We start from the raw sequence: 19,756 nt of genomic DNA on the forward strand, positions 1-19,756 counted from the left end.
TTGGTGCCCATCCTGTTTGCTCTCCCCAAACCTAGTCATTTCCCCAGGTGGGAACATATTACAGTGACCTCTGTCACTCCTGATCCTGGCAATAGTATGTGCCCAGTAAATACTGAATGAATGAATGAATGAATGAATGAATGAATGAAAACACCATGCCTCCAAAGCCCTGAATACAAAACCCCAACGGCCCTCTGAAAAATGCCCATCTAATTGTTAAACACTGGACTCCGTATGAACCAGTGAATGGGATATTTGTTTCTGTTTTTGTCTTGTTCTGTTGGGAAAAGACAACTAAAAAGAAACATTGCTGAGCTTTGGCCTTGCTGCCTCTGTGCCTATAGTCAGCAATACAGAGAGGAGCTGACAGGGCCGCAGTCCTGGAAATAAATAACCCTCCCTCTTGTTCAAGTGCAGTTTCTAAAAGAAAGTTCTACCATATACTTAATTGGATTCTTTCTTGCTGCAATTTAAGCCTTCTTCTTCTTTTCCCCGAGTGGGATTATAGCTCATTATCTCTGAAGTTCACAGGGACACCTTTTCTAAGCAAGGAACTGACTCTCAGAGCGAACATTCTTTCCTCACCTTTGTCATCCTGTGTGTGTGTGTCTTTCTCAGACTTTCGCAAATAGTGCATTGGCTTTAACGAGTTAGTACATAGTAGGTTCCTATGCTGTTCGAGAAAGCAATTTTCATCTGTTCATATATTGTTAAAAAGTAGTGGTACTTAAAAAAAAAAAAAGTTTAATCCTTCCCTACTTCCTCAAATACTGAATTTCAGATCCTTTGAGGTCCAACATAATTTAGGTGTTAATTCCTTTCTAAGCTCTTTTCAAGCTAGCGCTCTCACCATGTAGATTCCATTAAACCCCAGAGTCTCTTCTCTGGGCGTCTCAGAAAAAGTAAAGTAACGCATGCTGTACATTAAAATATTTTGCTCAGGAAGAGTGTCTTTCATTTTCCTTTCTGACTATTTATTTATGTGGCCTTCATAAAGAAAACAGAAGATTATTAAAGCCAAAACAGCCTGCAGGCACTGGGCTTCTCATCTCATTTGTGGGAAACATCTGGTTAATATCATTCACGGGGCTCTCATTTCAGGGTTTGCAGCCCTGAGCGGTTTCAGCCTTAAATCACCCTGGATTGGCAAACAATAGTGAGGGACAGGCCAGGAAAGAGACAGGCAAAGCTTACGTTTGGAATGAGCTTAAATAAAGGCATAAACATGCTGATATTCCCATTTTTATTTCTAAGATATTCACCGTGAAAGCCAGTATGTTATTTCAGTGATGATGACATGGAGAACAATTGTGTTCTGGAACTTTTCCTTTAGAATTGGCCTGGGGATGAGAAGGCTACGTCTTGATTTCTTTAAAGAGTAAATTTCTAGTAGTGGTGTGTATTAGGTGAATGGTCAAGCGGGGTCATTCTAGGAGGAAACTTTGAAGTAGTTAAAAAGAGACCTGTTTAAACATGGAGCAGAGACCCGGGCTCTAGTTCTCACTCTGCCATGTTTGCTTTGTGATGCTAGAAATGTCACTGAATGCTTTAAGCCTCAATTTCTTTACCGGTAAAGTGGGAATAAGATCTATAAAACTATGAGGATTTCAAATGAATAACCCAAGTTTGAGTCTTGTCTCTGTTACTTCCAAATGTTTGTGTCTTGGGTAAAACCTTGGTTTTGAGCAACATCAGCACAGAGCCCTGGAGTCTGGAACGCTGGTGCTCCAGGAAATTCTCCAGTCAACAATCCCCATTACAGATGAAGAAAATGAGAATCATAATTATAGAGGAGGTGACTAGAATGCCAAGGTGGCTACTTTCAAAGACAATGCCTATTTTGCATTTATATTTAGGGTTAAAATAAATAAATAACTATTTAAAATAAAATAACAACCTCACCTAGCTGGTTTGGCTCAGTGGTCTGTGGACCTAAAGGTCCTGGTTTCAGTTCCAGTCGAGGGCACGCACCTTGGTTGCAAGCTCCTTCCCGGCCCTGGACGAGGCTTGTGCAGGAGGCAACCAATGGATGTGTTTCTCTCACATCGATATTTCTCTCCGTCTTTCCCTCTTTCTTCCACTCTCTCTAAAAATCAATGGAAAAATATCCTCAGGTAAGAATTTAAAATTAAATAAATAAAAACATAACAACAACCACCTCATTTTGCTGAAGCCCTGGTGATACACTATCAAATTAAATGGATTTAATAAATGGGACAGCAGTCCTCCTGGGATTATAGATCAGCATCACCCTGCTTATTCTGTGTGGCTCAGAGGAGGGGTGGAATATCCAGGGTGGCTGGAGAAAAGCTATCATAAACCTTTTCCAGAAAGGAAAAGCGTATGTGGGTCCTCCTGCACGCTCTGGAATGGCTTAGTAAACCCAGGTGCAGTTGTCATTCCATCTGCCTCTGGGCTTATGTGACCTTTCAGCACAGGTGAGGAAAGAGCAGGGCCCAGGCACAGGCAGTACCTGAGAGCCACAGAGGAGAGGGGGCAGGAAGGAAGAATGATGTGGAAGAAGGAGGGAAAAGGTAGGAACAGTAAGAGAAGGGAATGTCCTCCCTGAGGACTGGGGTGGAGGGTCACCATGACTACTATGCCTGGTGGCATCTGTGCTACTATTTGTCTTTCTGGGAACATTATCACACCACCAGTGGGAGTGTCTTGTTTTCTGCAAACAGGAGAACTCTCAGGAGAGGGATCCCCTCGCAGCTGCTCTAGAAACTCAGTACATTTGAACAGCCCCTGCTCTTAGAAAAGTCTTACTTATTTAAAAAAGAAAACAACGAAGTCCCTTTATATCACCTTTGAAATTACTTGCTTCTTTATCACACTAAAAGAACAATTCAGTGCTTATATTGGAAAACTCATTTTTAATTTTTTTTTGCCGCCTCCTTCAAATTTTTATAAAGGGCATAAATTTGGTTTTGTATACAGGGAATAAAGATCTCAGAACGGTGGTCATTTATTTGCTGATTGAACTACTGGAAGAAAGTATGATTTAAAAATGTATATAGTTGGACGGTCTGCTCAAGGCAGGGGAGGGGTGGGGGTTAGAGATCAACCAAAGGACTTGCATGCATGCATATTAGCATGACCAATGGACACAGACACTGGGGCGGTGGGGGCTTGCCCTCAGGGGTGGGAGTGGTGGTGGGGGTTAATTGGGAGGAAAAGGAGACATGTAATACTTTAAACAATAAAAAAATGTATATAGTTAATTTTATCCCGGCATGTATTTAACCCATCCATAGTAATTATAGTATCTCTTTGTGTGTGTTTTTATTTCTTGGGGGAAATGGGTTAAGTTGGACCTGAATGCATCATTATAAAATGTGCACATGTAAATTGAACTTTTCTAAATCTAGGTCAATTGGGTAAGAAGTCTCTTCTGATAAAAGCAGGTTGACAATTATATTCACAGGCCACTTCAGTGTTAAATGATATTTCTTCCTACATCCTGGGTCATAAAGCAGTGTAAATAACACATCAATGTTAAGAAACAGAAATCACATCTTACCTAATAATAGACAAACATGTAAATTGACCATACCTCTGCTACGCCACCAGCCAATCAGGAGTGATATGCGAATTAACCCAACAAAGATGGCAGTTAATTTGCATACACAGGCACCAAGTGATGGGGGCGGGACGCTTGGGTGGTCACCATGGCGACAACACAGGCATTCTGCTCCCCTCCTCCCCCCCACCCCCCCCCCCCCACCCCCCGTCTCTCAGGGCCTCTGGGCAGTGTGGGAAGGCGGGGCTGGAGGGGAAAGAGGTGGCTCCCAGAGCGGAAAGGGGCTGGGCCGGAGTGGAAAGGCGGTGCCGGCAGCCAGGGAAAGGAAAGCCCATTCTAGTACGAATCTTCGTGCATTGGACTTCTAGTTCACAATTCTAGCAAAGCTTCATAGTGCACGGTTTTACACTTTAATATGCTGTGTCCCATTCTGCCATGTTAGTGTTTTAAATAGTATAATTTCTTTTTCATGTAGTTTTAAGTTCATCTTTTATTTTCTTCTCACCCATTCTGGAATAGCTTTCTACAGTGCTAGGAGAAATTCCTAAAAAATAAAAACCATAAAGTCAAATGATATTTTTAGAAAAATGTAAAAGATTTCAGATCCTCCAGCCAAAATGTTATCTCGTGTTCTTTCCAGACTCCATCTGTGTACCAGGCTTTGATCCAGGCCTCAACATGATGACTGGGATCACCCCCATTAACCCAATGATCCCAGGCCTGGGACTGGTACCACCCCCGCCGCCAACAGAAGTGACTGTCATCAAAGAAATAATCCACTGCAAGAGTTGCACTCTTTTCCCTCAAAATCCAAGTAAGTGATGGCTGTGAGGAATGTTTGCTTATGAATTTAAATTACTTTCTTTTGTTTTTATCATGGCATTGCATTCATTTTCAGATGTGACTCAGAATTCTTCCACATAGATACTTTTTAGGTCTCCGAAGGAGGAATGCAGAAGGCCAGAGTGGTGAGGGATTATGAATTTATTCGATCATCCGCACACCAGGTGGCTGAGCCTGAATGGCTCCAGCACCCAGTGAGGGCAGTCAGCGGCTGTTAAAGGACTTTTGGTGGGATTTTTTTCTGGGCGGAGACCTCTTTATGCATACCTGGACGGGAGAGAATGGAATGTGGTCACCACAAGTGAAAAGTGGTCTTCAGCAAAGGGAATGTCCATAGTGCAATGTCCTGAAAAGCCAGTTCCTGGGGGAGGGGTAGCAATTCAATTGCTCCATCAAACCTAACAATACTAGAGTGGGGATCCATTCCACAGCAGTTCTTTGTCTCTAGATTAGAATGCATGTGGGGGGATATGTCCATATGTCTGTCCCTGAGCTGACTCAACACCGTAAAGGCAGTACCTATGATTTGGAACTATATATCCAGCATTAAGAATCTTTTTGCATGCAATGAGGTCTGACTTTTGCTGCAGAACATAGTGTGAAGTATGTGAGCACTTCCATCCATCTTCACAGTTTCGGGAGAAAAACTCTGAAATGTTTTTTGCTAGATAGAAAATTGAATTAATTTGGCGGTTAGCAATTTTGGGGGGAGCCTGCATCTCAGACTTCCTGGGCCAAATTGCATTTGCTTGAAGGAAACATACATTTGATGAAATAAGTGGGTCAGAATTTTTTTTTTTTTTAATTTAGCCTCAGATACTAAGTTTATGGGCTTAAATAGCTAGGATTTTTTTTTTTTATTCATATTAATCAGTGTTGCCTTTTTTAAGTGGACTTTTCAGGAGATTGCTTTAGTAATCTACATATAAACTAGGTAAAATGTTGTGACAGTGTACATTTTATCTTTTTATACAGCCTTCCCCAAATTTAATAGTTTGCTCATTTCAATGTGAATAATACTAAAAAAAAAGTTTTTTTCAGGCCCTGGGTTTCCCAGCCAAGTAAGTACCACGCAAGCTTTCAGGTTCCGCTCTCTGCGTTCTGCCTTGCTACTTCCTTATCCCGCAACAAGACAAAGCAGATAACGAACCGAGGCTTTTCATCATGTTGTCATTTCATCATGCTTTGTACCTTGCAAAGGATTTCTCTCGTTTTCTGGGTTTCCGTATTATGAAGGAGAAATGAAATTATGCTAACATTTGCTTTATCTTTGTTCACGGACAAGCCTAGCTACTCTGTGTAGAAATGAACAAAAGAAAAGAAAGGAAAGTTGGGAGGAGGAGGGGAGGGGAACTGAAAAACAAGACAGCCCATGATCAATGTAAGTCCGTGCAGAAATTTATCATTATCCAGAGTGGAGACAGTTACTCTGCAAGTTTTACTTTTGCCAGGTGAACCAGAAAAAGGAGCGCAAAGAAATCAAAGGCAAAACCCTCTGTTTCTTGTGCTTAATTATTAGATCTTCCACCTCCTTCCACGAGAGAACGACCTCCTGGATGTAAGACTGTGTTTGTCGGAGGATTGCCAGAAAATGCTACCGAGGAAATTATTCAAGAAGTCTTTGAACAGTGTGGTGATATCACAGCGATTCGGAAAAGCAAGAAGAATTTTTGCCACATTCGCTTTGCAGAGGAATTCATGGTTGATAAAGCCATTTACCTTTCTGGTACTTTGCATTCCATACGGGGTTTTCTAGGCATTTTGTTATGTTTTATGATGTTAATGTGAGTTTATTCCCTCTTGCCTTAATGCACAATAAAAACCCTTACAGTTTGGGGCTAGAAAAGGAGGGATTCTGCCTTTTCCCTAGGCTGCCAGAAGCTCCACGTCAAGTCTGTGAGTGCACCTCGCTGCAGGAATGGTTTCCCACATCCTGTCTTTAGGAATTCCATCAAGCTTCTAATTAATGATCTCAAGTGCTTATTAGATGAAAAGCAATATTATGAATACTAAGGACCATTATGATTATTGGATGTAATTCTCTGGGAGATTAAAGTACTCTCTTAGCATAATTTCTGTTTTTCAGAAGTGATTCACTTTCTAGACACCAGGGGACTAAATCAAGATCAGTTCTTTGAAGAAAGGAGTGTGTGGGAGCCAGGGGAAGACCCAGTATCATTGCCCAATTGCTTGTACACTTATCATGGTTAAGCCCACCCCATGATCCCTTCTTCTTTGGTGCCAATGTACCTGGGAGATATTTACAGGTGCTGTAATTAGACCTGATACTGCCTTTTGCTCACTCTGTGGGTGTCAGAGCAAGTGTATGGAGTCTCTCTGCAAGGCCTTTGCCCAACCTAAGAATTTGGGGGCTGGTATTGATATGTGGCTTTAGAAGGATGCATTTTAGATTCAACTCATTGCAATTTCCTCACACTCTCAATCTGCATAGTTAAGCAAGTCACTCTGGACACCACCTCCCTATTCCTGAGGCAAAGCCAATGGGGGAAGGTGAAAAAATAATAGGAAGAAAGAAGCACATCTGAACATTACTGCCAGGTTTACTTGATTTCTGCAATCGGCCATGAAATTCTCTTGCAAACCCCAGAAGCTTTGGGGTTAATCCAATAAGGCAGAAACTTTCCTGAGCAAGATAGTGATATGGAGAACTTTAAACCTCTTATTCCCATAAAACCTTACAAAGTGAAAAAAAAACCTGACAGCTTTCCAAAATGGAGATGGAAGATGAAACAAAGGATAAAAATATTTTACAACACACAGACAGCTATGTTTTACTTTTCACGTATTCTTGAGCTGTCGCCTCAGAGCAATCCATTAGACAATTGGGGACTCGGTTGAGTGCCTGGCACTGGGCTTCTTCACATGCCTTGGGCAAGATTACCTCCCTTTGAGACTCCTTTCCCTCATCTGCAAAATTGAGATAGTGACAATGCTACCTCATAGGATTGTTATGGGGAATAAATCAAGATAATGGATTTTAAGTGCTTTCGCAAGGCATCTGCAACATAGGAACCATTCAGTACGTAAATGGTTATTTTTAACACAAACGTTCTGATGATGATAAAGAAGAACTGATTTGTTTCTAATCACAGCACTACCAATAAAACTATTACTTTATCCCACCGGATTAAATGAGAGGGTTAGAGTAGATGAAAAGTGCTTTAACACCAACAGAGCACAATGTTTAGACCCAATAAGACATTGCCAAAGATGAACATGCCCAAGGTAGGCAGTGAGGGTACTTCTTTGTTTATGCCTTGATGTTGTGATTTTGCCAGCTTGGACCCTGCTCCTGCTTCTCAGCAGGGCCCTGCCTTGCTCCTTGGTCTGCCCTTTTGAGACAGGAGGAACCCCCAGCAAAGGCCTTACCTCCAGCCCCCCTGCCTGGGTGCATGGGCCTCTCCCCGCTATGCCTCTGCTGCCCTGTGGAGGCTGCAGCATCGGTCCCAGGAAGATCTGAAAGGCTGATTAATCTGAGGAACCGGAAGGAGGGAGGGCTGCTCCTCCTGCGTGTGAGCTTCTGCAAGCCTGAGCCCAGATGGAAGGCTTGTCTAATTTTAGGACCGGGTTCACATCTGAAGGCCAAGCTAATTTTAGAAACAGCCTCATCAGATCTCTTTTAAGGCCTTAATGATGATGTTTTGGTGAAAGAGAGGGTGCTTTTTGGAACCAGAAATGTCTGAAAAGCAATGCTCTGGACATGAGCAAGGGAAAGTTGCTTAGCCAGTTGGGACACTAGCCAGTCTCAAGCTGCCCTGCCTGCTCAGCTGTTATATATATATATAACATCATGGTGTTATATATCACGGTGGCCTGCGGATTTGTAAAATTTCCATGGCCCACAACCAAGATACACTCTGCTTTAGAATCAGTTCTGCTCATCTGTGATCAGATGTTTGCGTTTTGGATAGGTACTGTTGTTATGTCTTTCCATTTTTAGATAACACAGTTGAGACTGAGGAGCAAGAAGGGCATAATGGAATCAGATGTGAGATCTGTTTCATATTTGTAACTTTTCAAATGTGTGAAGGGCCCTACTGGGGAGAAGTCAGCCTTTTCAGGGATTTTCAGCCGAGTTTCAACCCAAAATGCTGCGTTAATCCATTGAAATCTGCCACAAGATCTTGAATATCGGCCCAGCGCGGCCTGGCATTTCACAGCGGTGTCTTATTTGCAAAGCCCCTGCACAGCAAAAGTGCTTCTTTTGTTCTCTCCTCCGGCAGGCCCTGACAGCCCTGATCCTGCTGGGACCTGAATTGATGGTTTTTAATTCTGAGTACCCCAAACTGAAGAGCAACCTCAAAGCCAAGTCTTCTTCATTTTGAAGTTTGGCTGGCTGTCTGGTTTCAGTTCTGTTTCTGTTGATTTCTCAGATCAAGTTTCTGCTCACCATCTTTTGTAAGCTGGGCAGCTCACAGTAAATCCCCCCAAAGATTTCCAGGCCCATCATTTGGTCTAGCTCTGGGCCCTCGTGTCGGCTCCCGTGGCCTTCAAAGATTGTGCGGGCAGTCCGTGCGGTGCTGCATGCCAGATGAGCTGCCGCAGGGCTGTAAGGAAGACAGCGGCAAGGCCCCTTGATTGAAGGTAAAATATTCTCCCGTGTGCCCCAGAGGATAAGTGGAAATAAAACGGCATTGCAAAATTGCCTCGGTAATTGTGGCTTTTGCAGCTGCCGAGAGAGGACTGAGCAGCAACCTTTTCGAGGAGAATGAAGTGATAGCCTGTGAGTGAGGTGTTGTGGAATTTACTTTGTAGATCTCTTTAAATATCATAGACACTCTTTATTTACCCCTACTCCATCTCTTTCTAAAAAAGAATTTAAGAGAGTTTATGCGATAGAGTTACAGTAAGTTAAAATATAAAATCAGGGCCATAGAAAAGGGAGGAGGGAGGAAAAAAGGCTATGTGTCAGATTTGTTTCTGAGCTTCCTGGAAGCCAGAGGGAAGAAGGAGTGAGTTAGCCCAGGTTCCTGAGATCACCCTCTGGGTAACATTGGCTTGCAAGTGAGCAGGAGACCCTCTAAGACACCTCGCAGCAGTGTGCTTACCCCCTAATCTCTAAGGAGCTTGACTTGGCAGTGCTTCCGGGTCACAGGGGAGGAGGAGAGCTGCCTCCCCCTTCCAATGGGAAGGGTGTCCTCTGCGAGGACAAGGAAATCGCAGCACTCGCTTAGTGCACCTTGACCAAGGGCCTGGACCAAACCCTGGTGCTGCGACCACTGCTATGTGACCAGACTTTGCATTGGTTTCAGGTTACCGGATGCGGTTAGGGTCTAGCACGGACAAAAAAGATTCTGGCCGCCTTCACGTGGACTTCGCCCAGGCCAGGGATGACTTCTACGAGTGGGAATGCAAGCAGAGGATGCGCGCCCGCGAGGAGCGGCACCGGCGCAAGCTGGAGGAGGACCGGCTCCGGCCGCCCTCCCCGCCGGCCATCATGCACTACTCGGAGCACGAGGCCGCTCTGCTGGCCGAAAAGCTGAAAGGTAGGAGGCCATTGCCCAGTGAAAGAGAAAGGCTGTGGCCCCTCACCACCGAAGCCCTGTGTGTTTTCCTGTTCCTTCAAGAGCTGATTCCCTATGACGGGGCGTGCGGGGCGGGGAGAGGCGGGGTGAGTGGGAGTCACTGGGAAGAAGGACTCTGCTGAGCTGAGCTTGGTCCTGCTGTTGGGACAGAGCCCTGCCCTTTTCCAGCGCCGTCACCACTGTGGCCTGGGAATGTGTGTGCACTGCCCCTCAGCAATCGCCTGGAAAGAGGGGCAGAAGGGCCAGGGGCGCTGGCCCCAAAGCAGGCTACTGCCTGTTGTGGAGCGGATGCGAGTGAATGACCACTGGAGCCCAGAACAAATTAAAATTTAGGGAGCCTTTATTAGCCGGGTGGCCGGGCGACCCGGCGACTGCTCTGCCATTCTCCATGCAGGGAGACCAGAGAGCAGCAGCGACCCTTTGTGTAGGACCGCTTTTAAGCACATTAACCACATCCGGTTTTTGCAGAACAAGTAACCCAAGACAAAACAGTTTTTCCCAAGCAACGTCAGGGTCATGCCAATGACGACCATGTTATTCACAGGGTCATCCTGTTCTTCAGAAAGCTGACAGTGCTCTGTGAAAGAAGGCTACGTGCTGGGAAGGGGCCATGAGTCCTTATCTCAAGGCCCGGCCTAGTGTCAGCACTGACATCTCTATCTGGGGCATAGTCCACGGCCTCTCTGGAATGCTCAAAAATTCCCACTCTCCAACACTGCCTTCCGACTTGTGTTGCATGAGCCAGGCTGGCGCCCACGCCTTGGGCAGCGGACCTGGTGTTCCCTCTGCTCTGTAGAGTCCGCACCTACTCCAGACTCCTCACAAGGCCTTCCTCAGCCATCTCACCCTGCACTGGGCAGAGAGACATGTAGAACAGGACTCCTGGCTTCCGAGAGGGAGTTGAAGGGGCACTCCTAACACTTACCGGATGATCAGGACTAGAAGTGTGTCTATTTCATCTCTTGAGATGCTTTCTGTGTTCCTCTCCTGTGTTTGATGCTATGAGAGATAAACACGTGGAGGCTTTATTGCCTGCCCTAGTGAACTAGGAATGCGTGGGGAGGGGCCAGGTCTTGAAATTAGGATTGGGTGTGTATGTGAATTTTTTGCCATTACCAATCAAAGTAGTGTGACATGAGCAACATCTGAGTGTTTGTTTAACAGTCTGTCCTCAGGTTGTTGGGCGTGTCAGGTTTTAATGAGAGCTACATAGGTCACAGTCGCGGGCCACACAGAGGTGTCTACAAGTAAACGATTAACGGCAATACAAAGTCAGTGACATGATTGTTCAAGGTATGAGCAACGTGCTTTGAGAGCTGAGGAATGAGTGCAAACACTGTTGATGAAGGTGTCACGGAAGTCTTCAGAGAGGAGGCCGAATTTGATCTTTGCAGGATACACAAGATTTTTTTTTTTTCCTCGCAAAAAGAACGGGCATAAGCGCATTATTCGTCAGAGGCTGGAGCCCTGAGAATAAAGATAGGAGGAGGCAGAGAGAATTTGACACCCAAGGAGAAAGGCACGTGGCCTGCATGAAAGTCATAGAGGCCCGTGAAGCTGGAAGAGCAGCCGGGCCGTCTGGTGCAGCCGGAAGGCTGCTGCTGGGTTTGGGGTTTATTCCATCCGCAGCGGGAAAGCACTGAGGCTGTCTTCTGAGGGGAGAGATGCAGTTGGTCCTTCGAGTATTTGAGAGCATAGCCAGTGTATTCAATGTCAATGTGTAAAGTGGATTGGATGATTTCATTAAAGGAAGTGTACGAACAACTGCCCAAATCCTGTTTTAGAAAGATAGGAAAAATAGTTTTTCTATGCTTGAAAAAAATAATTAAAAAAAAACAAACAAAAAAAACTTCTGCTTCTAGCCCTCATCCCCTGTTCTGGGCTTGGGAGCCCTAGTAATCTGCAGCTGCACTGACATGCCCCATTGTGACACAGAGGCCATGACTGTCCCTCTAATAAAAAGCCTATAAACTGTAAATACGTCTTCTCACTTTTCCATTCAGACTCGAAGCCATATCAAGTGGCCAGAAAGAGAAAGAGCAACATCCTCAACCAGGAATGTTGAGTTGGGAACAAATACGTGTTTCTTTCAGATTCAGTGCATTCTGTATTTATCAGCTTCTGCCGTGTCCACTCCCAGGAGTGACAAAAACTATCACCTTGATTCTGTGACCTCATGAAGGAATTTTAGGAAGTTTGGCGTTTACATTATGTTATTTTTAAGGAGCCAACACAGAGTATACATACCAGCGGAACCCTGCAGTGCCCTTCCTGTTAGGTTAGCAGATTGGGATGTCAGTTTGGTAAAGTAATTGGCAAGCCTTGCTATTTTTAAAAAAATGTGTGTGTGTATGTGTGTATGTATATATATATATATGTATATATGTGTATGTGTGTGTGTGTGTGTGTGTGTGTGTGTATAATTTGCAGAATTTAGAAGCTGCACCTTTAAAAAGTACCGTGTGATCCCTTGAGAGAGAACAGATTGGAAATTTTAATAGATGGCAGTTACAGTAGAATAAACTAGCTGGGGATACATCTTAGGCAACAGTCAGGTAATATCAAGCTTGATGATTTCAACCCAAGCACAGAGTTTGGAATATAAACAGCATTTAATTGCTTAGGAAATTGGCTGCCTCCGAGATGAAATCCACTCATGCTCCTTATAATGCTGCAAAGCCAGACAGGAGGAGCCAAGGAAACTGTTTCCCTGAAGATGATTTCACTGATATGGGGATATAAAATGCAGTCAAGTCCAAGGTAAAGAAGCCGAGGTCAGAAAGAAGTGGAAAAGCAATGTGAAAATACCTACCTGGATTTTTTTTTCTAGAGAAATGTTACTATCTTGTGTTTAGTGCAAACGTTTTCCCCATTTTTACATCGTACTTGTTTATTCTTACAATTTTCTTTTTGAAAATCAGTTTTATCCAACAAAATCTGTATAGGCCAAGTCTTCATTACAACCAACAAGGCATTTTATATCCAGCTCAGTGCTAAAACCATGCACATAATATATGCTCAGTAAACTATTTGCTTTCTTTGTTTCTTAGCTATTTGGATCTATAAGCATGTTGCATTTCTGGCCAACAGTGCTACCAGGCATGACCCACGGCCGAAAGTTAGGGAAGTGATGTGCACTGGGCCATTATTCCAATCACTCCACAAGTATTTGTCAGGCTCTTTACCATCTGCCTGGCTCTGTGCTGAGCGTGTGGGAAAAGAAAACAGGATTCGAGCCTCTACCTCACTTAGTTGGAGTTTTTTGAGTGATAGAGGCAATTTACAAAGCACTCTGTACTTCCACTATTGCAAGTGGCAAGTGCAGGGTGCTATCCCAGGAAGACACGCACCCCACCTGGCCAGTGCAGGGTGAGACAGGGGAATCTTCTGGGAAGAGTAAACCTGCACTCAGTGGCCACAGGGAATTCTGAAGTCAGAAGAAACAATGAGATGTAACTGTGTAGTACCTAAGGCATGGAGCTCCAGTGTCTGTTAGGTTGGTACAAATTCTAAAAAAGAAAATTAGCAGGCGTCCTGCTGATTAAATAGACATTGTTCTGAGACAATTCAACTTAATGAAGACTGACTGGGAAGTGCTCACAGACCAAAGTTTAGAGCAGGGCTTTGAGAAAGTGAGAAGGAGCTCAATAACACCATAATTACACTTTATTGGAAACAGTAGCACCAGGCAGACAAGATAATGAATTTCAGTGTCTAACACAGACCATCCACCCCTGGAGGAACCCTGTGTTTGGACTGTGGAAGGAAGACATTGATCAGACAGTGAGGAGAGATTATATCCTAATTCACTGAGGATCTCTCCTAGCAAGAGCATTTAAAATATTTTGTGTATTTCCCCTGCTTCGGAAAGCTTCACATAATCTTTATGTGATGAAATGGAGAGTACTTTCTGTGCATCAGGTGAAGTTTTGACAAAACTTGGCAAGCAGTGCCCTTGGGATTGCCCGATGTGTTGTCAGAAATTTGGACCTCTTGGGGTCAACACCTAAATTTCCAGGGGGCTGGACTCTGGGTTGCATACGGAGTGGCCCAGTGTCTGCCCGCCAGGGGGAGAAAGGGTGGACGTGGTGCCAGCATTGTGCTGAGATGGCTGCCACTATTTATGATTCTAAGAATCTAAAAATCGATAATACTATTAGCCAAGTGCAAGTTCCATTAGCTAAACCAGACTTCCTTCTGAGGGCACAGGAGCCTGTTTGCGAATCACTTCAAACATTACTCACCTTCATAAAAGGAAGATATGCCATTTCATTTAGAAACATTTTGCTTGACTCCAAAGCAGGAATAATCAGGGTATTTTCATACTTCCCTCCTTAGTTTTCACATTTTTATAGGTACTAATTAATTAGGGAAAGTGTGTGTGTGTGTGTGTGTGTGTGTGTGTGTTGTGTGTGTGTGTGTTGGGGATAGTGAGGAATACTATGTGTATAGCCTTTTATGCTATTCATGATTTGGAGGACAGTTAGGGTACCACCCCTTTTGCTGGTTAATTGAGTAGCCAGAAAATGGAGACATGTAGGGATGCCCAATGTGTGGGGAAACAGTGAAATTTTACAAACATGGTAGTAGCAGTTGTAGCCATCTTGGAATTCCCATTCTCCTTGTACCAATGTGTGACTATACACTGTGAACTACTGTTTCCAGCTATCACAGAAGCCAGAAATCAATGACAGCTGTATAGACACACCATTGTGTGTGTGTACATGTGTGTATACGTGTCTGTGTGTCCCATGTCTTTGAAAACAAAAGTGCTGTAGAATGTCTTCCTTTTTTTTTTTCTTCTTCTTCTCATATTCAATACATTGTGTTCAAACCTGGAATCTCCCCTCCTATTGCCCCTCTATAGACCCAGCCATAAATAAGGGTACTACAGCCACCAGTGTTTTCATATTCATTGTTCATGGCCTGACTTTTATCCCATGTGCTCTTCTGAAACTTAGGCCCAGATCAGCCTCTGCACAGAAAGGGGGAGAAAATAGCTACTTACCAGTTTGATTCCTTCCCCCTTCGTTAACTGGACATCAGTTTGATTAAAAGTTCACCAAGTGCCCACCTGCCGAGGCCTGGGCTCTGTGCTGCACCCTGGGCTTTCAGACTTGACTGCAGGCTGGGCCCTGCCCCTGTGGAGTTTGCAGTTCTCTGGGTGCTAAAGTGCACGATGACAGTGAAATCATGACTGCCTTTCAAATATTAAATGACCACATGCCAGTGATTCTATTTAACTCTTTAATTAATGAAGGAATCAGTAAGAAGTTAAAACTGGTTCAAAAAAGAGTTTGCTTTCTGAATATTTATTTTTCCTACTGGTCAAAAATCATTTGTGTTATTATAGAGAAGAATTATTTGCATTGTTATCAGTTTTCCATGACTTATGTTCTATTCCCTACTACATTTTAACATAGCCTAGTCAAAAACAGTTAAGGTTCACACCCACGTAGAATCAGATCACCCAGGGGCACTGGAGAGGGGCCTCTGGTCTGTGCCCAGCATTCCTTTGAAAGGATCTGCAGTAACCCCTAGGCCCATTTCCAAGTCTTCAACTTTTTTTCCCACTTGTTTTCTTCCAGGATAGAGATGACAGATGGTTAGCAGCTATTCTTGAATGGGCTAGGGAGTTTGGGGACAGGAATTCTCAAAGTTCCTAAGAATCACATCAGATCTTTTTAATATTCTCTAATATCCCGGCTGCAGCTTTCCATTTCAGGTTTCCATGATCTCTGAAGTTAGATGGGCCCCCAACAAGTTCCCTGGATTCATTGAGCGATTTCTCCCAGTGCTTCTCCAACTTTAATGTGCATATGAATTACCTGGAAGAAAGGAAATGCAGGTTCTGAATCAGAAGGCCCGAGAGGGAGTCTGCATTTTCAAACCAGCTCCCAAAGGAGGCTCGTGCTCGTGGTGTTTGAATAGCAAAGATTTACTCACTTGCGATTTTTTAACACCTGCCTCGTGCAACGTGCTCAGTAAACATGGGGGAGAGGGAAAGGGAGGGAGGCTGACAATCTGAAGTAACCAGGAATGAAAGGAGATGGGTATGGATTCAGGAAATGACATTGAAGTATGATAGATAATCATCATATTATTTTGTCCTCACAAAACTAAAAATGGTTATTGCCTTCTCAGAATTAAAAATGCTTTCAAAAAGATTTTTGAGCCATTTGATAAGCTGGTGAATGCCTGGCTGTAGAGGCTGTGCTTCTGTGTGATTATCCGACATCGCCCTTAACTTTTATTGCCAATGGTAATGACCTCAGAGGCCTGAAGGATCAAAGAATCAGCCAGCTTAAGTGCCATTTATCTCTGATAAGCAATGTGGAAATACTCTTTATCATGAAATTAAAATGTTTATTGACAACTGATGTTTCCCAACTTTGAATTTGGAGCTTTCTAGTGTTAATCACTGCAGATCTATTAGAAATAGAGTGTAATGAAATAAACAGGGTGGAGCAACAATAGGTTTACAGTTGTGAGTATATGAAACACAGAGTTTATTCTTGCATTATTAATTATTATACAAACAACTGTACATACAAACAATTGTAAACCTACTGTTGCCCCACCCTGCAGATAGATTTCAAAGGGAAAAACTCAGAGTAACCAGCAGACTGCATATTTTTCCTGGAAGTTTTATTCTGATATTAGCCTCTCAAAACTGGAGACAGATCCATAAACCAACAATTATTGTACAAAATGACTAATACTCTAATAGCAGGATATGTAGAGAATTGTGGAAATATAGCAAAGGGGCACCTAATTCATCTTAGGGTTACAGAAAAGCTTCTTTTATGAAAGGCACCTAGGCTGAATCTGGAGCAAAGACTAATAGCCAGGTGGACCAGAGTGTGAGGGCCTAGGACCAGCGTAGAGCATGTACAAAAACAGGGAGGCATGCCAGGCATCGAAAACAGAGGAGTGTGACAAAGAGATGGTGGGATGGATTGAAGGGGAAAATGCAAATCTATACTAATAAATGGGTAATAAGCTAATTAGACTGGGTCGACTGTACATCTTCCAGATGTCCAACTTCCTTCTGGACAAAGCCACGGTGGTGGGGGCCAAGGCAGAGGAGGTTAGGGGCAATCAGGTCAGCAGGGGAGCAAGCAGTTAGGGGTGAGGTCACGCAGGCACGGGGGAGCAAGAAGTTAGGGGGCGATCAGGCCAGCAGGGGAGAGCAGTTAGAAGGCAATCAGGCTGGCAGGGAAGGGCAGTTAGGAGGCGATCAGGTTGGCAGGGGAGGGCAGTTGGGGCGATCAGGCCAGCGGGGGAGGGTAGTTGGGGGCAATCAGGCTGGCAAGGGAGCAGTTAGGTGGTGATCAGGCTGGCAGGCAGAGCAGTTAGGGGGTGATCAGGTTGGCAGGCAGAGGCCGTTAGGGGCATCAGGCCAGCAGGCAGAGGCAGTTAGGGGCAATCAGGCAGGCAGGCAAGCAAGCAGTTAGGAGCCAGTGGTCCCGCAGGGATCGGGTCTAAACCAGCAGTTGGACATCCCCCGAGGGGTCCCAGATTGGAGAGTGTGCAGGCCGGGCTAAGGGACAACCCCCTCCTGTGCACAAATTTCATGCACTGGGCCTCTAGTTAAGGAATAAAACATATGAGGTAAACCCAGGTGTGACATTGTAAGGACCCTGGTTACAAAACGTTGGTCAATTTTTAACGAGAAAATTCTCCATAGTCACTCCATAATACTGTACCAATATTCCGAATTCTTACTGTGGAAAAAGCACATCTGCACCCATGTTCAGAGTTGTGCCTAAACATGCTCATAGGAAGTACTTGGAATTCTTATAAGTGTGTCTGATGTGATTTTTATGAGCACTGTTAATTTCTTTTCACGTGAATAGTTTTAATAATCCTGCAATCTAAATCCTGTTTAGTTTATATTGTTTTCTGTTTTTCAGTGATCTCTGCAGTGAATGCAAAATTGAATTTAGATATTGAAAATAGATAGATATAGAAAACAGTTAAATATTGAAAATGACCACTCCCAGTACTCCTTGGTAGCCATTCAGAGAGTTACTGGCCTAGTTTTGATTAATACAAAATCACTTCTTACATGGCAACAGATATTGACTAGAGTTACCAATAGTGCCTTACCTAATGTTTTTTACATTAATTGGAATGTCAGTACATCAATCATACATCTGCCTGCTAGTTTCAGAAAGTTCAGAAATGAGGATGAAATTGAGAGTTTTCAAACCTATGTACTTCTTTTAAGCTAATGGAATTCTATCTAGTATTATTTGTTAAAATGTTAGAAAGGCTCTTTCCTACTTACTTTTTAAATTGCATATTTGCAATTGCACGATCCTAAGAATGTTTTTTCTCTTTCTAAAAACTATCAGTGAACAATAATCTGTTTGTGAGCTTATGCTCTAGGACTAGGAGTGATGAACAATAACATTTGGTTTTTAGACAATTCAAGCAAACATATATTTTCTTCCTAACAGTAAATTAGGATATCTATGAGCTGAGTGACCACAAGCAAGAGAGAAAATCTACCAGTTTGCAAGAGAAGGAAAGATAGAACAGCGTTGCTCCTTCTAACAACAGATTGAGGTTTTTGGTGTTTTTTTTTTCTTTGTGTTATGTAGAGATGAAAGCCACAGGCAGGGGGAAAAATGGTACAAGAAGTCTGTGCCCTCTTTTTGTTGTTGTTGTTGTTATTTTTTGAGACAAAAAAAAAAAAAAGATTTCTTATGAGCATTAGTTTTATTTCTGCTTTCTTTTTGGAGGTCCATTCTCCTAACATATATTGGCAGGCAGAGAGGTAGAGAGTGTGAGGGAGGCAAAATTTATTCTGGCTGTAACAGTTGCAGCGGGTCTCTCACAAACATAAGGCTAAATTATGGGCCTCTCCGTGGCCTGAATGTAATGTTAAGTTGTATGATGGATTTTATCTTGTACAAGCAGCTCAGGTCCACAAAATGAGATAAGAAATCACTGCAGCTGAAGTTCACGGAGGGTTGAACTTAGACAGAAATTCCAGAGTTAACAAAATTGTGTGAGCCAGCTATGATGCTGAACAAGTGTGTTCTGTGCCTGTGGGTTGAGATTTTCAAGAAAAATGTGAGTCTTTCACTTGCAGGGTGCCCTGTGGGTGTTCCCCAAGCCAGTTATCTCCTCTGGCAAAAGTGCCAGGGCAGCGGGGGAAGGTGTGCACAGACACAAAGCTTTGGTCCCCAGCTCAGGCTTCCACTGCGCAGCAGGGGAGGCCTGAGTGGCTGGTCAGTAGTGCCTCGATAATAGCTGCTTCTGTCCTGGAAAAGGCAGAGCACACTCCACAAGCACTGCTTAGGCTGATCCACCCTCATGCAGCTGCGTACCTCCTGGCCCAGCCACAGCCACAGTAATGAAGCTGTACCTTGTCTGGGAGTGGCCTCTGCGAAAATATGATACAGTATTTCTACAGGACTCTGCAGAATTCACAAAGCACCCCACAAATGCAGCTTTTGTATGATGGGTAAAATTATAACAATGGTTGACTCCAAAATATCTGGTGAATAAGATAATAAAATTCCCTTACCAAATATGAATCACCCTCTATCCATTCATCTGGAGTGTATACAGTATATGTATTCTAGAGGCTCAGTGCATGAATTCGTGCAAGGATGAGGTCCCTCAGGGTGGCCTGTGGGCCCTGCGTCTGGCGGCCATCCCAAGGGGGTGGGGGGCAGGATGTGATCAGCCCTCCAGGTGGGCAGTGGAATGCCCTTGCTGGCCCAGGATCCATCCAGATCCATCCTGCTGACGTTCACGCTGGTTGTCCGGAGCCATCTGGTGGTTGCTTTTATATCGTTTCTTCCTTATGGATCATCTAGGGAGGGGA

At 43.9% G+C, this 19,756-nt stretch overlaps 1 protein-coding gene across 1 annotated transcript in view; it reads left to right on the plus strand.

The window, feature by feature from the left end:
• ENOX1 (ecto-NOX disulfide-thiol exchanger 1) overlaps nt 1-19,756 on the plus strand; it is a 211,754-nt gene that overhangs the window by 46,211 nt on the left and 145,787 nt on the right. The window contains exons 3-5 of the mRNA XM_054719823.1: nt 4,164-4,337; nt 5,886-6,092; nt 9,640-9,873. Of these exons, the coding sequence (XP_054575798.1) occupies nt 4,164-4,337; nt 5,886-6,092; nt 9,640-9,873 (615 nt within the window). The remainder of the gene's footprint in view (nt 1-4,163; nt 4,338-5,885; nt 6,093-9,639; nt 9,874-19,756) is intronic.

Source organism: Eptesicus fuscus, chromosome 8 (assembly GCF_027574615.1).
Source record: "Eptesicus fuscus isolate TK198812 chromosome 8, DD_ASM_mEF_20220401, whole genome shotgun sequence".
In the NCBI taxonomy this organism is placed as follows: domain Eukaryota; kingdom Metazoa; phylum Chordata; class Mammalia; order Chiroptera; family Vespertilionidae; genus Eptesicus; species Eptesicus fuscus.